Raw genomic sequence first — 18,385 nt, 5'->3', positions numbered from 1 at the left:
GAAAACTTTGGTGTATACGACAATTTTTTTCTTGTTTTCCTTTTTTGTCATTGAAAAATATATTGAACTGTCCTCATTTAACAAAATGTAATTGATTAGCTATCGTTATTCAACGCGTTCCATCTAGTTAAATGGGAATAAGTTTTTTCTTTCTTTCTAGCAACTCCTCAAATATTACCTTTGAATTTCGGCGAAGAATCCGTCAATTCTGGTGACGTAGCTTCTTTGCAATGCACGGTTTCGAAAGGCGATACGCCCATCGACATTATTTGGTATCATAACGGCAAAAAAATCGGTTATGACGATGGAATTGTTTTATCGAAAGTTAGCAAAAAAGTTAGTTCTTTAACAATTGATGACGTTCGCGATTATCATTCGGGAAATTACACGTGTGTTGCTCAAAATAAAGCGGGATCCAGCGTCGAGTCAACTGTATTACAAGTTAATGGTATAACCATGGAAACGAGTTTTATGAATCACAATTTAATAGAGCATGATTATTTCGTATTTAGTTGTTTAACTCCCATTTTTTTTCCTAAACAAAATAAAGACATGGGCCTCTTTTAAAAAATTTGTCTTTCTATCATGTTTTTTGTCGTTTATCATTCTAATTTTGCACTAACGATTTTAGTATTCGGTGGGCTGAAAAGTTCGTAAACTACTAATTTGTAAATCATAACATTTTAAGTGAAGAAAATCACCCGTTGTGAAGTGATTGTCTTGGATGAGGCGGAATGAGCACCAGGACGCACGCATTGGACATTCCAAAGAAGTTGTAACTGACGAAAACATGAAAAAATAGTCAAAAGTCAGTTGGCAAGGTTGCAGCATCAATATTTTGATGTGTGCATGATTTAATATACTAAATCGAGAAAAATTGTAAACAGCAACTATTACGTAGCGTTATTGAAGTATTTGAATCACGAAATCGTGGAAAAACGGTCCCGTTTGAATAAAAAAAAGTGATTTTTCATCAGGATAATGCATCAATGGAAAAAAAATTGCAAAACTGCATTATTTGGGATTTAAATCGCTTCCGCGTCCACCGTATCATCCAGATATTTCTCCCAGCAACTTTTTCCTGTTTTCAAACCTCAAGAGTAAGCTCGAAGGACAGAAATTTTACTCCGATAAAATATAATATAATAAAATCGAAATTTACCGAAAATAAAAGTTTTTTTTTACGTTAGCCTACGAACTTTTCAGCCAATCTTTGGTCTTTTTGAGAAATTTTTTACTAGAAACATTCCAATTATATATTTTCTTAGTCCTTCCGCAAATCCTCGACTTCAATTTCGGAGAATCTTCTGTGAATTCTGGAGATTCGGCCTCGACTACTTGTAACGTACATAAAGGCGATTTACCCGTTAATATCTCATGGAGTCATAATAACAACACAGTGGATTATAATAACGATGGTGTTTTGATTACGAAAGTCGGGAAGAAAATGAGTACAATTAGTATTGATTCGGTTCAAGCACATCACGGTGGAATTTATACTTGTACAGCAGAAAATTCCGCTGGGGTGTCTTCTTACTCGGCCGAATTACATGTAAATGGTATTATTTTTATTTTCTCGAACGAATATTTCTTTCCTTCATATTCTTCACCCCTAACTTTTCACCGAATCGTAACTGAAATATATGCAGCGCCTCGCGTAAGAATCGACAGGGACGTAGCTCAAAATATGACGATTGGGGGCGATTTATCCCTATCCAGTGGTCCAGATGAACCCCTAGGGGTTCACGGGAGGCTCTACAATAGAAGTGTATTTGAATTTCCATAGTTACATTTGATTTTTTGACTAAAACTAATAATATATACAAAGTTGCTACCTCGGGGACTAAAAATGATGTCCAAAATTAATTTCTTAGCAACACTTCAATTTAAAAATACCAAATTGGGTTCAACGGATGAGATTGTTAAGGTAGAAGGCTGTCGAACCATTCTGGGGGGTTAATTAGGGGTGATCTTATTTTAGGGAAGACTTTTTATCTAACAGTTGATTTGAAAAACTTCATTTTCATTCCATGGATAATTGGAAATCGAAAATTTGCCAACTGGTGAAAATTATTCCAGAGCTTCTTCAAAATACTCTACCGGATTTATTTGAAGATTTTTGTGATCACTTTGGGGGTGCAATGTGATGAAAAATGATCATCGTGTTCATGTTCTTTCTACAATATTATTGATTTTTATTTCTAAATCGCTTAACAAACTTTTGTCGCCCCTAATTAATCCCAAGAATGGTCGATCGCCTTCTATTAGCTGATTACAGACAAGACCTTTATGTGACCTTAACCCTTCTGTGGTGTCAGCTACAGCTGTCTCTTTTGACAGCCCAAAGGAGGTTGAAAAAAAAACATCAACCCTCCACGAATCCAACCATTTACAAATGTTTTTCAATAATTGACTTAAACGTTATTTTCGATTTGAATATGTCGAAATACAAAATAAGAACTTAGATCTGAGTTATGTATTCAAATTTTTCGAAATCCTGTTTTATTTTATGTCAATAAATTCTCAAATTGATTTGGCGACAAGTACATCGGAAATCTTAGCTCACGAAATGAAATTTCCGTTCAATATACTCGAAACAATCGTTTTTCGTCCTTTCCTCGAGGGTTTGTGTAGTTTCAATGTCAAAGATGGCAGAGGCGTTGCTGGAAAACAAAATAAGTCGATAGGGGGCAATTTACTTCTAAACCAAGTTGCATCCCTGACGAGTAGGGCACAAAATTTCGATAAAAACTAATGTCTTTGCAACCCGTCAACTCGAAAATACCAAATTTAGTATAATGTAAGTGCTTGATGAGGCACGACAGGACTATCAGAGTTTAAAGGTCCTTGGCTGCTCACTATCCTGTTATGAACCATGAACTACATCCTGTCAAGATCCGCGTAATACTTTTTTATTTGGTTTTAGAGGTTTTCGTATCTCTTTGCTCCGAGTGTTATTTTTCTCAAAGACTCAAACATTTCTTCCTAGAAAAGCTTTCAACCGTTCAACGATGAAACGATTTTGGGAAGTTAATTCAAAAATCTGATTTCCATAACATGGATCATCTAATTCTAAGTCATTTTAAAGGAAACTTCGAACAACCAATTCGCTATTGATGGCTGCCAAATAAACACTAAACAACGTGAAGTCTTCAAACTGTACTTCGAGCAACTCTAAGTCAGGCTAGATACTTCTGGGACTATCCTGGGGTACAATGCCCTTATTTTCGAATATTTGGAGTTAAAGGGTTTCGTAACTAACAAATATTGAAATTGATTAAGATGGAATTGAGCAAATATTATTTTATTTACAAATAGATGATACCGATGTGTAAACCACAACGAACGGTAAATTTTTCTGGATGTAATGGAGTCTGTTGTGGATTTATTTCACGCCATGGGATCAGTATTAAATTACTTTAGGGTCTAATCTACAAAAAGCCGGTCTCTTGATTGTAACTCCTGCAGAAACTGGTTCTTGTATAGATATTTGCTATTTTGACGCTCTATTGAATAAACTCTTCTACAATTTTGTTTATATTGGTGATAATTTCTTCAGTACGCGCATTATTTTTATGGGTTACTATAATTGCGTCATGTAGAGAATATTTGGTATAAAATCTATCCACATTTAGGATATTCCAATCTATATAGGGGATATAAATCATTAAGTCCTCGTCAATCTATTAATGATGATATGTTTGAATATACTGGTCATAAATTTATCAAAAAGTGGACACACTATTATAGTTTTATCGGCTTTAAAAACATCCATTATTTATAAAATTTTAACAATTTTTTTTTGCATTTAATTCAGTGGTCCCTCATATAACCCCCTTCGAGTTTGAAGACGAAGCCAACACTGGCGATAGCGTCCAGATAAATTGCTACGTCGCTAAAGGAGACGTTCCACTTAACATAACGTGGTTTTTCAATAACGAAGAAATTAAACCCAATTTAGGAATAAATACGATCTCCATAGGAGCCAGAACTAATCTTCTAACTATTAATTCGGTACAACCCGAAAACGCGGGCGTTTATACGTGTAGAGTATCGAATATGGGTGGCGTCGCCGCCCACAGCTCCGAATTGCTCATTAACGGTAACCTTTATGTAAATTAAATTGTTCACGTGTAGTTTGTTGCTTGTATATATCGAAATATTTAGTGAACTGAATGGATTTATTTACATACACGCCCTACTCTTCCTGCTATCCAAAACTAATTGCTCCCTAAGTGCCTTCAAAAAACCCTCAAAGTGGTGCATTACTTTATCCTAACCAACTGCTTCTGGTACCAAGAATGCTGACGGTAACGTCGTCGTCTGCTAACTCAATAGACTCGTGAAATTTTTCTGCTTTATTCCTCTTGCTCGATACACCAGACCTCTCGTCTTCTTTCATCGACTCACCAATTTTTCTTAACCAATTCATACATATGGGAAGTCGATAAACATTCCCACACTATGAATCTCTGAAAGGATCCTCGTGGCCTTTGTTCATTTGGTTTAATAGGTTTTTCTTCATCTTTGTACCAATTTTCATTTCCCTTACAAGCTTTTTGATATGAGTCAAACCATATTTAGATACTTTCATGTTTCTAAAGGGAATCATAGTCGATCAATCTGCTTGATCGAACGATTGAGACGGTAGATTCATGCTCGGTTCATTCTCAAACAATCTCCAAACTCTTTTAGCAAATATTCCTCATCAATACTAGTGGAAACTTTCTTGAGCAAAAGTTATTTCCATCAAAATATCAGTGGTTTAAGGAGACCTCTTGCTGATACATACAAGATGAGTTTTAAAGAAGATCTCTGTCGAGTCCATCATGTATTCCTAGGGGTTAATTTGGACCATTTTGTGAATAACTGGTCTAGAATCATATTCCTCATCAATACTAGTGGAAACTTTCTTGAGCAAAAGTTATTTCCATCAAAATATCAGTGGTTTAAGGAGACCTCTTGCTGATACATACAAGATGAGTTTTAAAGAAGATCTCTGTCGCGTCCATCATTAATTCCTAGGGGTTAACTTGGACCATTTTGTGAATAACTGGTCTAGAATCATATTCCTCATCAATACTAGTGGAAACTTTCTTGAGCAAAAGTTATTTCCATCAAAATATCAGTGGTTTAAGGAGACCTCTTGCTGATACATACAAGATGAGTTTTAAAGAAGATCTCTGTCGAGTCCATCATTAACTCCTAGGGGTTAACCTGGACCATTTTGTGAATAACTGGTCTAGAATCATATTCCTCATCAATACTAGTGGAAACTTTCTTGAGCGAAAGTTATTTCCATCAAAATATCAGTGGTTTAAGGAGACCTCTTGCTGATACATACAAGATGAGTTTTAAAGAAGATCTCTGTCGCGTCCATCATTAATTCCTAGGGGTTAACTTGGACCATTTTGTGAATAACTGGTCTAGAATCATATTCCTCATCAATACTAGTGGAAACTTTCTTGAGCAAAAGTTATTTCCATCAAAATATCAGTGGTTTAAGGAGACCTCTTGCTGATACATACAAGATGAGTTTTAAACAAGATCTCTGTCGCGTCCATCATTAATTCCTAGGGGTTAACCTGGACCATTTTGTGAATAACTGGTCTAGAATCATATTCCTCATCAATACTAGTGGAAACTTTCTTGAGCGAAAGTTATTTCCATCAAAATATCAGTGGTTTAAGGAGACCTCTTGCTGATACATACAAGATGAGTTTTAAAGAAGATCTCTGTCGAGTCCATCATGTATTCCTAGGGGTTAACCTGGACCATTTTGTGAATAACTGGTCTAGAATCATATTCCTCATCAATACTAGTGGAAACTTTCTTGAGCAAAAGTTATTTCCATCAAAATATCAGTGGTTTAAGAAGACCTCTTGCTGATACATACAAGATGAGTTTTAAAGAAGATCTCTGTCGAGTCCATCATTAACTCCTAGGGGTTAACCTGGACCATTTTGTGAATAACTGGTCTAGAATCATATTCCTCATCAATACTAGTGGAAACTTTCTTGAGCAAAAGTTATTTCCATCAAAATATCAGTGGTTTAAGAAGACCTCTTGCTGATACATACAAGATGAGTTTTAAAGAAGATCTCTGTCGAGTCCATCATTAACTCCTAGGGGTTAACCTGGACCATTTTGTGAATAACTGGTCTAGAATCATATTCCTCATCAATACTAGTGGAAACTTTCTTGAGCGAAAGTTATTTCCATCAAAATATCAGTGGTTTAAGGAGACCTCTTGCTGATACATACAAGATGAGTTTTAAACAAGATCTCTGTCGCGTCCATCATGTATTCCTAGGGGTTAACTTGGACCGTTTTGTGAATAACTGGTCTAGAATCATATTCCTCATCAATACTAGTGGAAACTTTCTTGAGCAAAAGTTATTTCCATCAAAATATTAACTGGTCTAGAGTCTCATGAATAGCTGACCATCTTTAACACATTTTCTTCACTATATGAGTTAAATCACTTGGCTCTTTAGAGGGAAAAGTACTTAACAATGAAATTTATTATCAAATGTTTGATGTTTGAAGTCCGGTATGTTCGAAAACCAACTACCCGCTGCTTTCGGTCGTGGAAGTATAGTAATCGACCGTAGAATACATCCATAAAAAACTATCCAGACCATTTGGTAAATTTCTATTTGTTTTTATTCATAGTTTTACCTCACATAACGCCCTTTTCCTTCGACGGTGAAGCAGCTAACGCTGGAGATAGCGTTCAACTGTCTTGTTACGTCAATAGAGGAGATATGCCCCTTTCAATCTCGTGGACGTTCAATGGTAAAATTATATCGGAAGTAGGAGCTGTGACTATTAGTCCATTCGGCACGAAAACTTCAGTATTGAATATTGATAATGTAGAAGGATTTCATGCTGGAAATTATACCTGCACAGTTTCCAATAAAGCAGGAGTGTCTTCCTATTCCGCCGAATTATTTGTGAAGGGTACAGAGTTCTAAATATTTTGGATGCACAGTAGTATTTTCAATTAAACCATATTCAGTATGTATAGAGACGGTATTTTCCCATTTCACCAATCAAAAACTGTTATTGATCGGTTTCGATCTGCAAACAACTTGTTTCTAATTGTCTTCATCAACATATCTTTTGGCTGTTTGCCAATTTACGAATTTCCATTGTTTGGCACATAAAAAGCACTTTGGGGGCTATGCAACTCACATCTTCAGGCTTTAATGGAAATTTCTCCAATGTTCTTCAGCTGGTAGTTCCCCAGAAAGCGTCCAGTAAGCGTACCAGCAACTTTCCTTGGTTCATGCTAAATGAAAGTGTCTTTTGGAACCAGTTAGTAGAATACAAAGAAGTCTTTTCGATTGTTTCAGACCCAGGGTCTAATTCCAAGTTTCTAATTTCTTCTTGTTTTCCTTACCATGACTTGACGGCTTTTTGGGAAACGTACGTCTCGTCTCTCTTCGCCAGGTAATTGACGAGCACTCAGGTGTGGTCAAGTAACTTTATTATTTGCTCCAATTGAGTTGCAAACATTCGATGCAATCCCATACTAGCTTTGAATCAATTCCATCAGAGTCAAGTGCTTGTAGAGCTGCCCTGCTATCTAACAAGTTAAATATCTTTGTTCCGTTGGAAAACGGAAGGTTCTGAGCCCATTGAGATAGCCCATTTTAATAAAGCATAGTTACATTCCTTTAGAATGCTGAGGGCTCAATCAGATCGCTGGGCTTCACTTTCCATGAAGGTCTTCAAAGGGGCTAAGTCTAAAATGACTGTGGGACATAATTTTAACTTATCCAAGGTTGTTGGTCAACATAAACATAGCTTATGGTTTTGTACATCCAGTTGAACATTTTAGGTTTGGAGCCTTATGTTCCTCCGACCAATCTACGGAAGTTGTATAAAGCAATTCGTGCCTTATGGCTTACTATGTCAGTATCTGATCGAGGGTTACCTCGAGATATTTAATATCTGACTTAAGGACTTGTTGGATCCCGTTCCTGGTCAAGGGACAAAACAATTCCTAACAGAGAAATACATGCGTCTGATGAGATCAATTTATGCCGAAACCGGTCTATAGCTTATCTTTCCAGGGAGGTAATTGCTTTATCTTTCAGAAAACATTCGACACATAGATTGGGAAACTATTACTCTGAAACAATAAGTGAATATGCGAAATATCATCTCTATAAAAAATATGGTTATGTAAATATTTTTAACAAAAAAAAACCTGGTTTTAATACACATATTATCATTGTTTTATTGATATTAACCCTCAACACTTCATAGGTATAAAAAAAAATATAGTGAAACAGAATTTTTAGACTTTTAATGAAATTATAAACACACCGACTCTTTCCTGTTCTAAACTTTTGTCGGGCAAATTTTTCACTTTGTTGGCTCTAATATATTTTTAAGTCAGAGTTGAAAATGATTTTCTTAATTTTCTGATTTATTTATCTTCATATCAAATAACTTAAATTTGAAACTTATGCCAAAAACCTGAAGATCTCGTGTCTTTCTCAAGTCATAATTTTTTTTGTGAATAACCATTGGATTCTCGTTTCAGGAAGGTTATTAATTTTGAGAATTTTTTGTGAAAAATATACCAGGTTCCAATTTTTTGGTAACCGAGATAAGGAGTTTTTTCGACTGTATCTTAAAACTGCATATTTTCAAAAATAGCTAATCCGTCATTAATGACACCAACACAACCTTATTCAACTTTCATCATTAGGTATTATTTAAGGCCGCTTTACGTGATGCAATACAACGTGCAATGCAATGCAAGACGCAATATTTCTTGATCAAAAGCATGCGCACAAGTTTATCTGATTTTTTCTTACCAGATCTTGACATTATCGGTTTTGTGCCATTTTTATTACGTGCAAGTTGCAATTTAGTTACTTTTGGCTTAATTTTCGATAGCTCTGTTATTTTCATTCCTAAACTAGGTAAAAAAATATGAGATAAAATTTGAGGTTAGGAAGAGACTTACGTGCAATTTTCTTGCACGTTGTACTACGGCCTTTACGAAATTATTCACTTGTCAGCTGCATAAGTTGCACACATTCCTTGTTAAGGTGTTATAGTAGAAAAAACTATAAGCAGACCTAAGGAGGAAATTGCGTTTCCTCCCCTTGTACGTAAATGTCTATTAAACAACTTAATCAAGTTTACTTCCTATTATAATGAAAAACAGTTTTCCACTTTTGAAAAAAATGGTTGGTAATTTCATTTACATGCCTTTTAGAATGGCTAGTACTCATTGGGGACCAGATCTGGACTATACGGTGGTTGAGGAAGCAATTCGAATTGTAATTCGCTCAATTTAACCATCGTTGCCAACTATTTGTGTATCGGTGCATTGTCTTGGTGAAACAATGATTTCTTCTTGATTTTTGCGATCCTCAATAAAGTAATCTGAATCATCAACATAACAATCAGCAAAATTATAAATACACTGCCTTCTGATATCTTTACGACCTCAGTTACTTCACGCGATTCCAATTTCCATTTAGATGTAACCAATTTGTGGACTTTTTTGGAGTAACCAACTCGATTGGTCGAACAGGACGTTCATCATTATCAATGTCTGTAGTACAACGTTTAAATTCGGCAAACCAATAACAAACGGTAGGAGTTTACCTGCAATAAAGAACCCAACAGGTACACCATTATATTATAATCTTCACTAACTTGGAATCAAGTTGAGAACTACCACCATCTTGCCTGGATACTCAATAACAACGAATTTTATTACTTTTTTAATCGTTTTCGTGTTTAATTTTAATTCATAATTTTCACATTTAATTTTCTTGGGCCTCCCTTCGAGTTTACGACATTAATATTAAAAGTTCATTATAATTAATCACTCCGCAGTTTTACCTCACATAACTCCGTTCGCTTTCGAAGAAGAAGCAAATTCTGGCGATATGGCTCAAGTATCTTGCTCGGTGAGCAAAGGAGATACCCCGATGACATTCGCTTGGTTGTTCAACGGTATTCCCATATTTAAAAATCGAGGTATCACCATTACCATGTTGGGAAAACGAAGCTCCGTTCTAAACATCGAATCTGTCGAAGGAAGTAGCGCCGGAAATTATACTTGTTTAATAACTAATAGAGCAGGAGTTGCTAGCTATTCCACGGAACTTTTAGTTAGGGGTAAATTAAGCACCGAATTGGTTTTTTTCTACAACTATTTCCTAGATCTATCCTCTCAAAGTGCTACTACACCAAATACAGAACATTCAAAAAGGTTGTCCACCTGTAAATCCATTTATTTTCATTAAGGAACACTTTCAAAATGTCTAGCCTCTCTCGTAGATCTCTTTTTGAATTTTTTGATAAATTTTTTCTTTAAAATATCAATTTATAAACATATCCATGTCCAACATTGTTTAAATAGAAATATTTGATATAGAAAAGCGGTTTGTACATACCCTGAAAGATCTATTTGTGAACACGCTTCGTTAAGTACCAAAGTATTGAAGAATAGTGATCCTATTAAGGTCTGTCGTTAGACCCTTCGCGCTAATAGTTCCCGAGACCTGCGGAATGAGCCCCCGTTCGAATGCTCGGCTGAACAGCATTCAGCAGAACGAATATCTTTCGAGAAAAACATTGTTTTATCCATACATTCCATAATTAACTTAGAATTGATTATTTGTATGAGTCGATCGCTCATGGGATGTCCAAACCAGATTATGCACATCTTCCAATGGTTACAAATTGTGCCTGAAAGATGCTAGGATACGTTCCCGTTGGTTATTCATATACATCACGTCTTGGTTTCAATTCTTTTACCACTCAACAATACTTGAAATTACTTGAGTTTGAGAAGGATGCATTTTTACCAACAGTGCCTTCCATTTCGATAACTCTTTTACCAATATTGGTTATTGACGCAATGACCAACAGGCTACATTACTCAGGACTGTTTCTACAAGCAAATTGCTTCCATTATCTAACCAAATCCAGTATTATTGAATAAAAATGTTTCTGCCTACAGTTTTGCCACACATAACACCATTTGCGTTTGAAGAAGAAGCAAATTCCGGTGATACGGTACAAGTTTCTTGTACGACTAGTAAAGGTGACGCGCCGATGACATTCGACTGGACTTTGAACGATGTCCCGATAAAAAATAGGAAGGGGATAAGTGTGACAACTTTAGGGAAAAGAACTTCGGTATTAATCATTGATTCGGTAGAAGGTAGCCATGCTGGAAATTACACATGTATAATCACGAATAGAGCGGGAATTGCAAGTTATTCATCTGAACTGTTAGTCAAGGGTATAATATATATATATATATATATATATATATATATATATATATACATACATCGACACCTTTTTTATTTAAATTAACATTTCCACCTAATTCTTATCCTTGAAAAATGATTTTTCTTTGGATTACTTTATATTCTATAATAATATTATCATCGCTTATTGAGTTGTAGTTCTATTTGGGTTTGCGTGGTTGGTAGTACCAATGCAAGTTATCATATTTTCATCTCTGAAGATGTCGCTAATAAAATCGAAACGTCGAGTTCAAAACGCGGCAGAATATGATTATAAATACATTATTCGTATCTAGTTTTTCATTCCTATCAACAAAAGTATTAACAATTTCAAAAAGTTCCTTATTATTCTTCAGTATCGCCACACGTTATACCGTTCGCTTTTGAAGAAGAAGCGAATTCTGGTGATACAGTTCAAGTATCCTGCACTACTAGCAAAGGAGACGTTCCCATGAATTTCTTATGGATGTTTAACGAGGAACCGATAAGCAAAAGTAGAGGTATTCGGATGACCACTCTGGGAAAACGAAGTTCTAGTCTTATTATAGATTCGGTCGAAGGAAATCATGCGGGAAATTACACTTGTGCCATCAGTAACGAAGCGGGAAATTCTAGTTATACTGCAGAATTATTAGTAAAGGGTATAGAAATGTGTAATAAACTCATTTCCTTTCATATATTTTCAAACCTATTTTATAAACCTAATTAACCATAGAATTAATCTTTACTATGAACGATGGAGTCATAGCGATACCATTTAGACGTCCAGTGGTCAATAGGAGAATCTTCGCTTAAACATGGGTCTTCCTCAGCTCTAACCACCTTCACTTTACCTTCACCAGATCGTCTCTATTTTTTTAATTATCTTTTATCAAATATTACTTCTCCAGTACCTCCTCACGTGACACCGTTTACGTTTGAAGAAGAAGCAAACTCCGGAGATACAATTCAAGTGCCTTGTACCGCAAGCAAAGGAGACGTTCCCATGATTTTCTTATGGTTGTACAATAACAATCCGATTAGCAAAAGTAAAGGTATTCGGGTGACCACTCTGGGAAAACGAAGTTCTAGTCTTATTATAGATTCGGTCGAAGGAAATCTTGCTGGAAATTACACTTGTTTAATTAGTAACGAAGCGGGAAATTCCAGTTATACTGCAGAATTATTAGTAAAGGGTATAATAAACTTGATTTATTATGTATTGCTCATTATTTTCCTTTTGATTCTTACCCGTTTTACCCTCTCAAATACTTTTTTGGAGGACCATCGATCTACCATACACGCACTGGCACCATCGCATCTTCATTCAAGTGGTAACTGTACAAAGCTTGACAAAATGTCAAAGTGCACTCTTCAAACAAAAAAGTTTACGTAGTTATATTGGTTTTTCCTATAATGTGCTACCATGTATAACAGAGAGGATTAAGCTAATTGAGGAAGATGAAAAATATCGTAAATTATAGCGTATTTATTTTTGGTGATCACCACGTACTATTTATTATAAAAACGTACTTTAATCTCAGTTTATTACTATCGAAAAATCTAACGATCTTTCCGAACAGAAAATAAAAGATTTATATGACTAAAAATCAGAATTATTTATACTAATACTCAACAGTTTGGCAACGTTGCATATCTCGAGATGTGCCGGTACTTACTAAAGATATATTGATTTTCGAAGGCAATCGACTCAATTTGGTTTCATCTAAACCACGACACTTTCCAACAGAACAAAACTTTCCAGTTTCGAATATTTATAAGAACCAAACAGAAATGGTAATGGTCCGAAACATGGGTCTCCTTAAGCTCCAACACCCTTCGATATTCATACAAGTCTAATTGTCCGTTTTCCTCATCGACTTTTAGTTTCTTCATCGTTGTTTCATATATTTGTTTAGTACTTCCGCATGTGACACCGTTCGCGTTCGAAGAAGAAGTTAACACCGGCGATACGGTTCAAGTTTCTTGTACCGCCAGTAAAGGAGACGCCCCAATGACTTTCGCTTGGATTTTTAACGGTGTTTCCATATCGAAATCGAAAGGAATCGCGGTAACGAATGTTGGTAAACGGAGTTCGGTTCTAACAGTGGATTCAGTAGACGGCAGACACGTTGGAAACTATACTTGTTTGATTAATAATAGAGCCGGGATTTCGAGTTATTCTGCTGAATTATTGGTGAAGGGTACTACATATTAAATACAATAAATGGCTTGGTTAAAAGAGAAAATACCTGTTTCGATTAACCCGATCCTTTTTTTAAAAACCACGTTTTCTTTCCTTGATGTTGGCCAATAAACTCGTAAATCTTGCAATACTGCAATCTGTGTATCCCAAAATGACCTTATATATAATTTCAACATACTAGGGCCGTTTAAATATGATCGAAACGAACGCTGTAACACATTTATTCATTACGCCAAAAACTTTTTGATTCCGGTGTCGAATAATTCAGCCATGAGTGGACAAACTCCCCTACCTCGTTGTCGGTGTTGAATCGGTGGGTGTTGACCTTCGAGGGCCCCTTTCAGTTTCCCAAACATGGGGTAGTCGCAGGATGATAATTCCGGACTGTAGAGGGACCTTCTAGTATCCTGGAAAAGAATCGCACTTCGATCTGGAATTCTCCTCGATTTCGACCGGTAAGCGGGTTCCTGGTTGTCTTCGCTTTGACTTCCTCCCACTTCGTGTACTTATGTTTAGTCTGTAGTAAAGATTCGCGTTAAATAACCGTCCCCCTCCGCCATGTATTCTGTCAGCAAGCGGCGAAAAAATTCCAACCGCATAAATGTTTGATCAAAGTTTTGCAACCAATTTTTTACTCCAAAATTAGTTGTTCTATCGGCTATCGATAATGCGGCTCATTCTAAACGTTTTCGCGGCGATATTTGAACGCTTTGACCTTTTAAATACAGCAGACCTATTCAGGCACTCACCACCGAATTGATTTCGTGAACGCCGAAGAATTCCCGTGTTTTTAATGCCTTTCCACACCAAAAAACGCTGCGCAAGGTTATAGTCCGACTCATAGTTTTGGTATATCTTTAAGTGAAAAACAAAGTTTTATCAAACTGGAAACATTTCTGGAAAGAGTTTCTTTTAGAATCGTTTTCATATCCTCTGTAGTGAGATTCTCAATATCAATTTTGGCACTTATTTGTTTTCGGAAAGATCCAGATCTCGCACGGAACTAAATCTGGCGAGAAAGCAGGCGTACACAGACATAAAAACTTTTGGTGATCGAAAACTTGTGACAAGTAACGATGTTGCATAGATTATCAATCGGTGATATCACTTTTAAACAGTCTGCAATGTTACTGAACATTATTCAGCATCTTTGGTACTTTTTTTATTTGTTGTAAGATGTTTGAGGTCTATGTGTCACGACGGACGATACTACATAATCACCTTCGATAAATTCCAGTATAAACTCGATCTAATTAACGGAGTTATACCTGCAGAATTGTTAATGCTGCGTGGTCTAAATGATTAAAAAACGCTCTTTGTATGATAATTTGATTGGATTATATTCACTGCCGTATTAATTCTATTGAACTCAGCTAGATGTTTATCTTTGATATTTTCATCTTCAGTTCTCCCCCACGTTACACCTTTTAGTTTCGAAGAAGAAGTAAACTCAGGAGATATGGCGCAAGTCTCGTGTTCAATTAGTAAAGGAGACGCTCCGATGACTTTCGCTTGGATATTCAACAATGTACCGGTTTCCAAGAAAAATGGAATTAATATTGGAAGTTTCGGATCTCGAAGTTCGGTTTTGAACATTGAATCTGTTACTTGGCAGCACGCTGGAAATTATACGTGTATAGTTACGAATAAAGCGGGTGTATCAAGTCATACAGCAGAGTTATTAGTCAAGGGTATATGGAACATATTTTCACTCGTTATTTTTAATTAATTTTATTTAAAATCCTTTCGCAAAACTCCCTTTTATCCTTATACACAAGACATACGACACACAAATACCCGTTTCATAGAGTAAAAAAGGTACTAAAGGACAGCATCATTCAAAAACGAATCAGCTCAGACTGATTACTGGGCAGAGGCATAAGGCAAAATACCTTAAGACGATGGGCAATACGCAAGATTCCAAATATCCAAGATGCAAAGTTGAGAAAGAAACTCCACTACATGCATTGTTGAAATGTGCGGCAAATTCGAGAGCACATCTTGGGAAATACGATACATTGATATCGAGGAGACAAGGCTTCTTTGCTTAAACACCAGAAGTAGGTTTCCATAATCTGTAGTCCAATCCGTGTATTGTTCTTCATAGACGCAAGATGCAAAAGTCTGAAGGAAATTCCACCAGATATATTGTATAACTTCGCTGGTGGTTCGGAGAAACAACTTGGAGGGAAAGAGGACACATCTAAATAGAGGAGACCAAGGCTTCTTTGCTTAGCATACGAAGTAGGTTTCCATAATCTGTAGTCCAATCCGTGTATTGTTCTTCATAGACGCAAGATGCAAAAGTCTGAAGGAAATTCCACCAGATATATTGTATAACTTCGCTGGTGGTTCGGAGAAACAACTTGGAGGGAAAGAGGACACATCTAAATCGAGGAGACCAAGGCTTCTTTGCTTAGCATACGAAGTAGGTTTCCATAATCTGTAGTCCAATCCGTGTATTGTTCTTCATAGACGCAAGATGCAAAAGTCTGAAGGAAATTCCACCAGATATATTGTATAACTTCGCTGGTGGTTCGGAGAAACAACTTGGAGGGAAAGAGGACACATCTAAATAGAGGAGACCAAGGCTTCTTTGCTTAGCATACGAAGTAGGTTTCCATAATCTGTAGTCCAATCCGTGTATTGTTCTTCATAGACGCAAGATGCAAAAGTCTGAAGGAAATTCCACCAGATATATTGTTTAACTACGCGGGGGATTCGGGGAAACAACTTGGAGGGAAAGAGGACACATTGAAATCAAGGGGACAGGTATACTAGGCTCCTTTGCTTAAAACATGAAATAGGTTTTTATAATCTGTACTTGAAGAAGAAATCAAAAAAACTCAATTTGGTTTGCGAAATGGATTGTTGTTGGTTCAAAGATGTGCTGTCGATTTTGAAAAAGCAATTAATACAGTAGACATGATAAGTTACTAGAAATTTTGAAAAAATTATCTAAAGATAATGAAGATATACGTATTATTTTGCTAATTTCTACTAGACCGCTAGTTTTTGCGGAAACTACCGTGGGAAAGACAAAGTTTTGGAGAATTCTGAAGAAGATGTCTTAGTTAAAGAAAAATTGTCAATTGTCAATCAATAAAAATTTAGCGTTTAATTCTTATCGAGATATTTATATTAATTTCGTATTTTTGTCGGATTTTATTATTAAATTTGACTGTTAAAATTGAAAATTTCGCCCAATAGAAAATTTTGTTATAGTTTTGCCGCGAGTTCAACCTTTTTCCTTTGGAGAAGAACCATTGTTTTTAGGGGAATCCACGACAGTACAATGCAGTATAAACGTAGGGGATTTACCAGTAAAGTTTTCTTGGTTATTTAACGGAAAACCTATAGAGGAAAATCCCGGTTATAATGTCGGAAATTTCGGAAAAAAGGTTTCTGTATTAACTATAGACGCCGTAACGGAATTACATTCGGGAAATTACACTTGTTTAGCGGAAAACAAAGCGGGAATATCTACTTACGTTACCGAGCTTATCGTCAAGGGTACTATTAATATTTTTATATTTTTAATTCAATTAGTTGTTTCACTTTCCCTACCAAATTTCCCGTTCGGTAAAATTGAAAAGTTTATTGATATTATTGATTCATACGTTAAAAACGGTGATATTTTCAAACGTATTGTTACAAACTCGCTAAATGATATAGACCGTGGAGACAGTCCTGTTTCAATATTGTATCGAAGTTAAATTTTGGCGGGTGCGGATGTTTGTTTTCGGTACTTGCGAAAGTCGAATGATCTGAAATGTGTTTCCAATATATAAAGCGAAAGTTTAGCAACATTAATCAGTCAACGATTTCTTTCTTTCACGGCGGCGGGCCATCAAGGCAACGCTGTTGAGAGCTGAAAGAATGCTTCGGCAACGGCCGTCTTATAAAATTTTTATTTTATACTAATACATTAGTCATACAGAGATTAGATTGTTTGGGAATCGTTTCGGCTTTTCAGCAGCTCTACATCCATATCCAAAGAAAAAATTTGGATTGTGGATCGTGTAGTTCCATCTTCAAGAAGAGGTGTATAAACCTTTTGCTGAAATTGTGGCCTACTATGACCTCTGACGTCTCTATGGCTTGCTCATAGTTTTATGGTTTCAAATCTTTTGGATCGTGTTAGATCTGGAGTGTTTCTCCAGTAAAAGTCGATCTGATCCTTTAGCTATCGGATCAGTTCGTTATTATAAGTCATGGCTCTGATCCAAAATATGAAGTCGTTACTTATTTTTGACAAGTAGAAAGCTACTTCCTCATTATCTTGTATATTAGACGCAGAATTTTGAAATTAGATGGTTTTCTTTAATTTTAATATTTGTCTTAGAACAATAATGAAACCTACACGACTAGGAACCATAAAGAGTGTTATTTACCTCAATAATTCTAATGGAAATTTTATTAATCAGAATCCATAATTTTGCTTTAGTTGTACCGCGCATTACTCCATTCTATTTCGAAGACAACCCCGTTCATTCTGGACAGTACGTCCAAGTATCGTGTTCAGTGACCGAAGGAGATCTTCCAATAGGAATAGAATGGAAATTAAATGGAGATTCTTTACGAAATTTTGGACAGATCTCTGTAACTCCAGTCGGAAAGAGAACCTCTTCGCTAGAAATAGAATCAGTTAGCTATAAACAAGCTGGAAATTATACATGTATAGCTAAAAATAAAGCTGGTGCAGCAACATTCACAACGGAATTACACGTGAACGGTGATTTTTAGTAGATAATTTATTAGTTTTTGCTGTTTTTCCTCAAATTCCATCCCCGAACAGCTCCTCTAAATCTTCAAGATACAGCGGATTGGTAATCATGAAATGGAAATCGGTTTACAAATATTTTCAGAACAATAATTCATGTAATTTGCTAGGCCATCTATT

The 18,385-nt window shown here is 35.9% G+C and overlaps 1 protein-coding gene across 17 annotated transcripts in view; it reads left to right on the top strand.

Moving 5' to 3' along the window:
• Positions 1–18,385, top strand: part of LOC130896427 (cell adhesion molecule Dscam2) — a 177,487-nt gene that overhangs the window by 114,939 nt on the left and 44,163 nt on the right. For 5 of the 17 annotated variants that reach the window (XM_057804498.1, XM_057804499.1, XM_057804497.1 and 2 more), the window contains exon 10: positions 17,930–18,217. The exons of 3 other annotated variants lie outside the window; for them this stretch is intronic. In XM_057804498.1, the coding sequence (XP_057660481.1) occupies positions 17,930–18,217 (288 nt within the window). Of the gene's footprint in view, positions 1–3,817; positions 4,103–6,675; positions 6,964–9,870; positions 10,156–12,187; positions 12,473–17,929; positions 18,218–18,385 lie in introns of all 17 variants that reach the window. 9 more of the 17 variants (XM_057804504.1, XM_057804508.1, XM_057804510.1 and 6 more) reach the window with 4 other exon arrangements.

The sequence above is a fragment of the Diorhabda carinulata genome, chromosome 7 (genome assembly GCF_026250575.1).
Source record: "Diorhabda carinulata isolate Delta chromosome 7, icDioCari1.1, whole genome shotgun sequence".
Taxonomy (NCBI): Eukaryota; Metazoa; Arthropoda; class Insecta; order Coleoptera; family Chrysomelidae; genus Diorhabda; species Diorhabda carinulata.
This window is presented reverse-complemented; position numbering and strand designations above follow the sequence as displayed.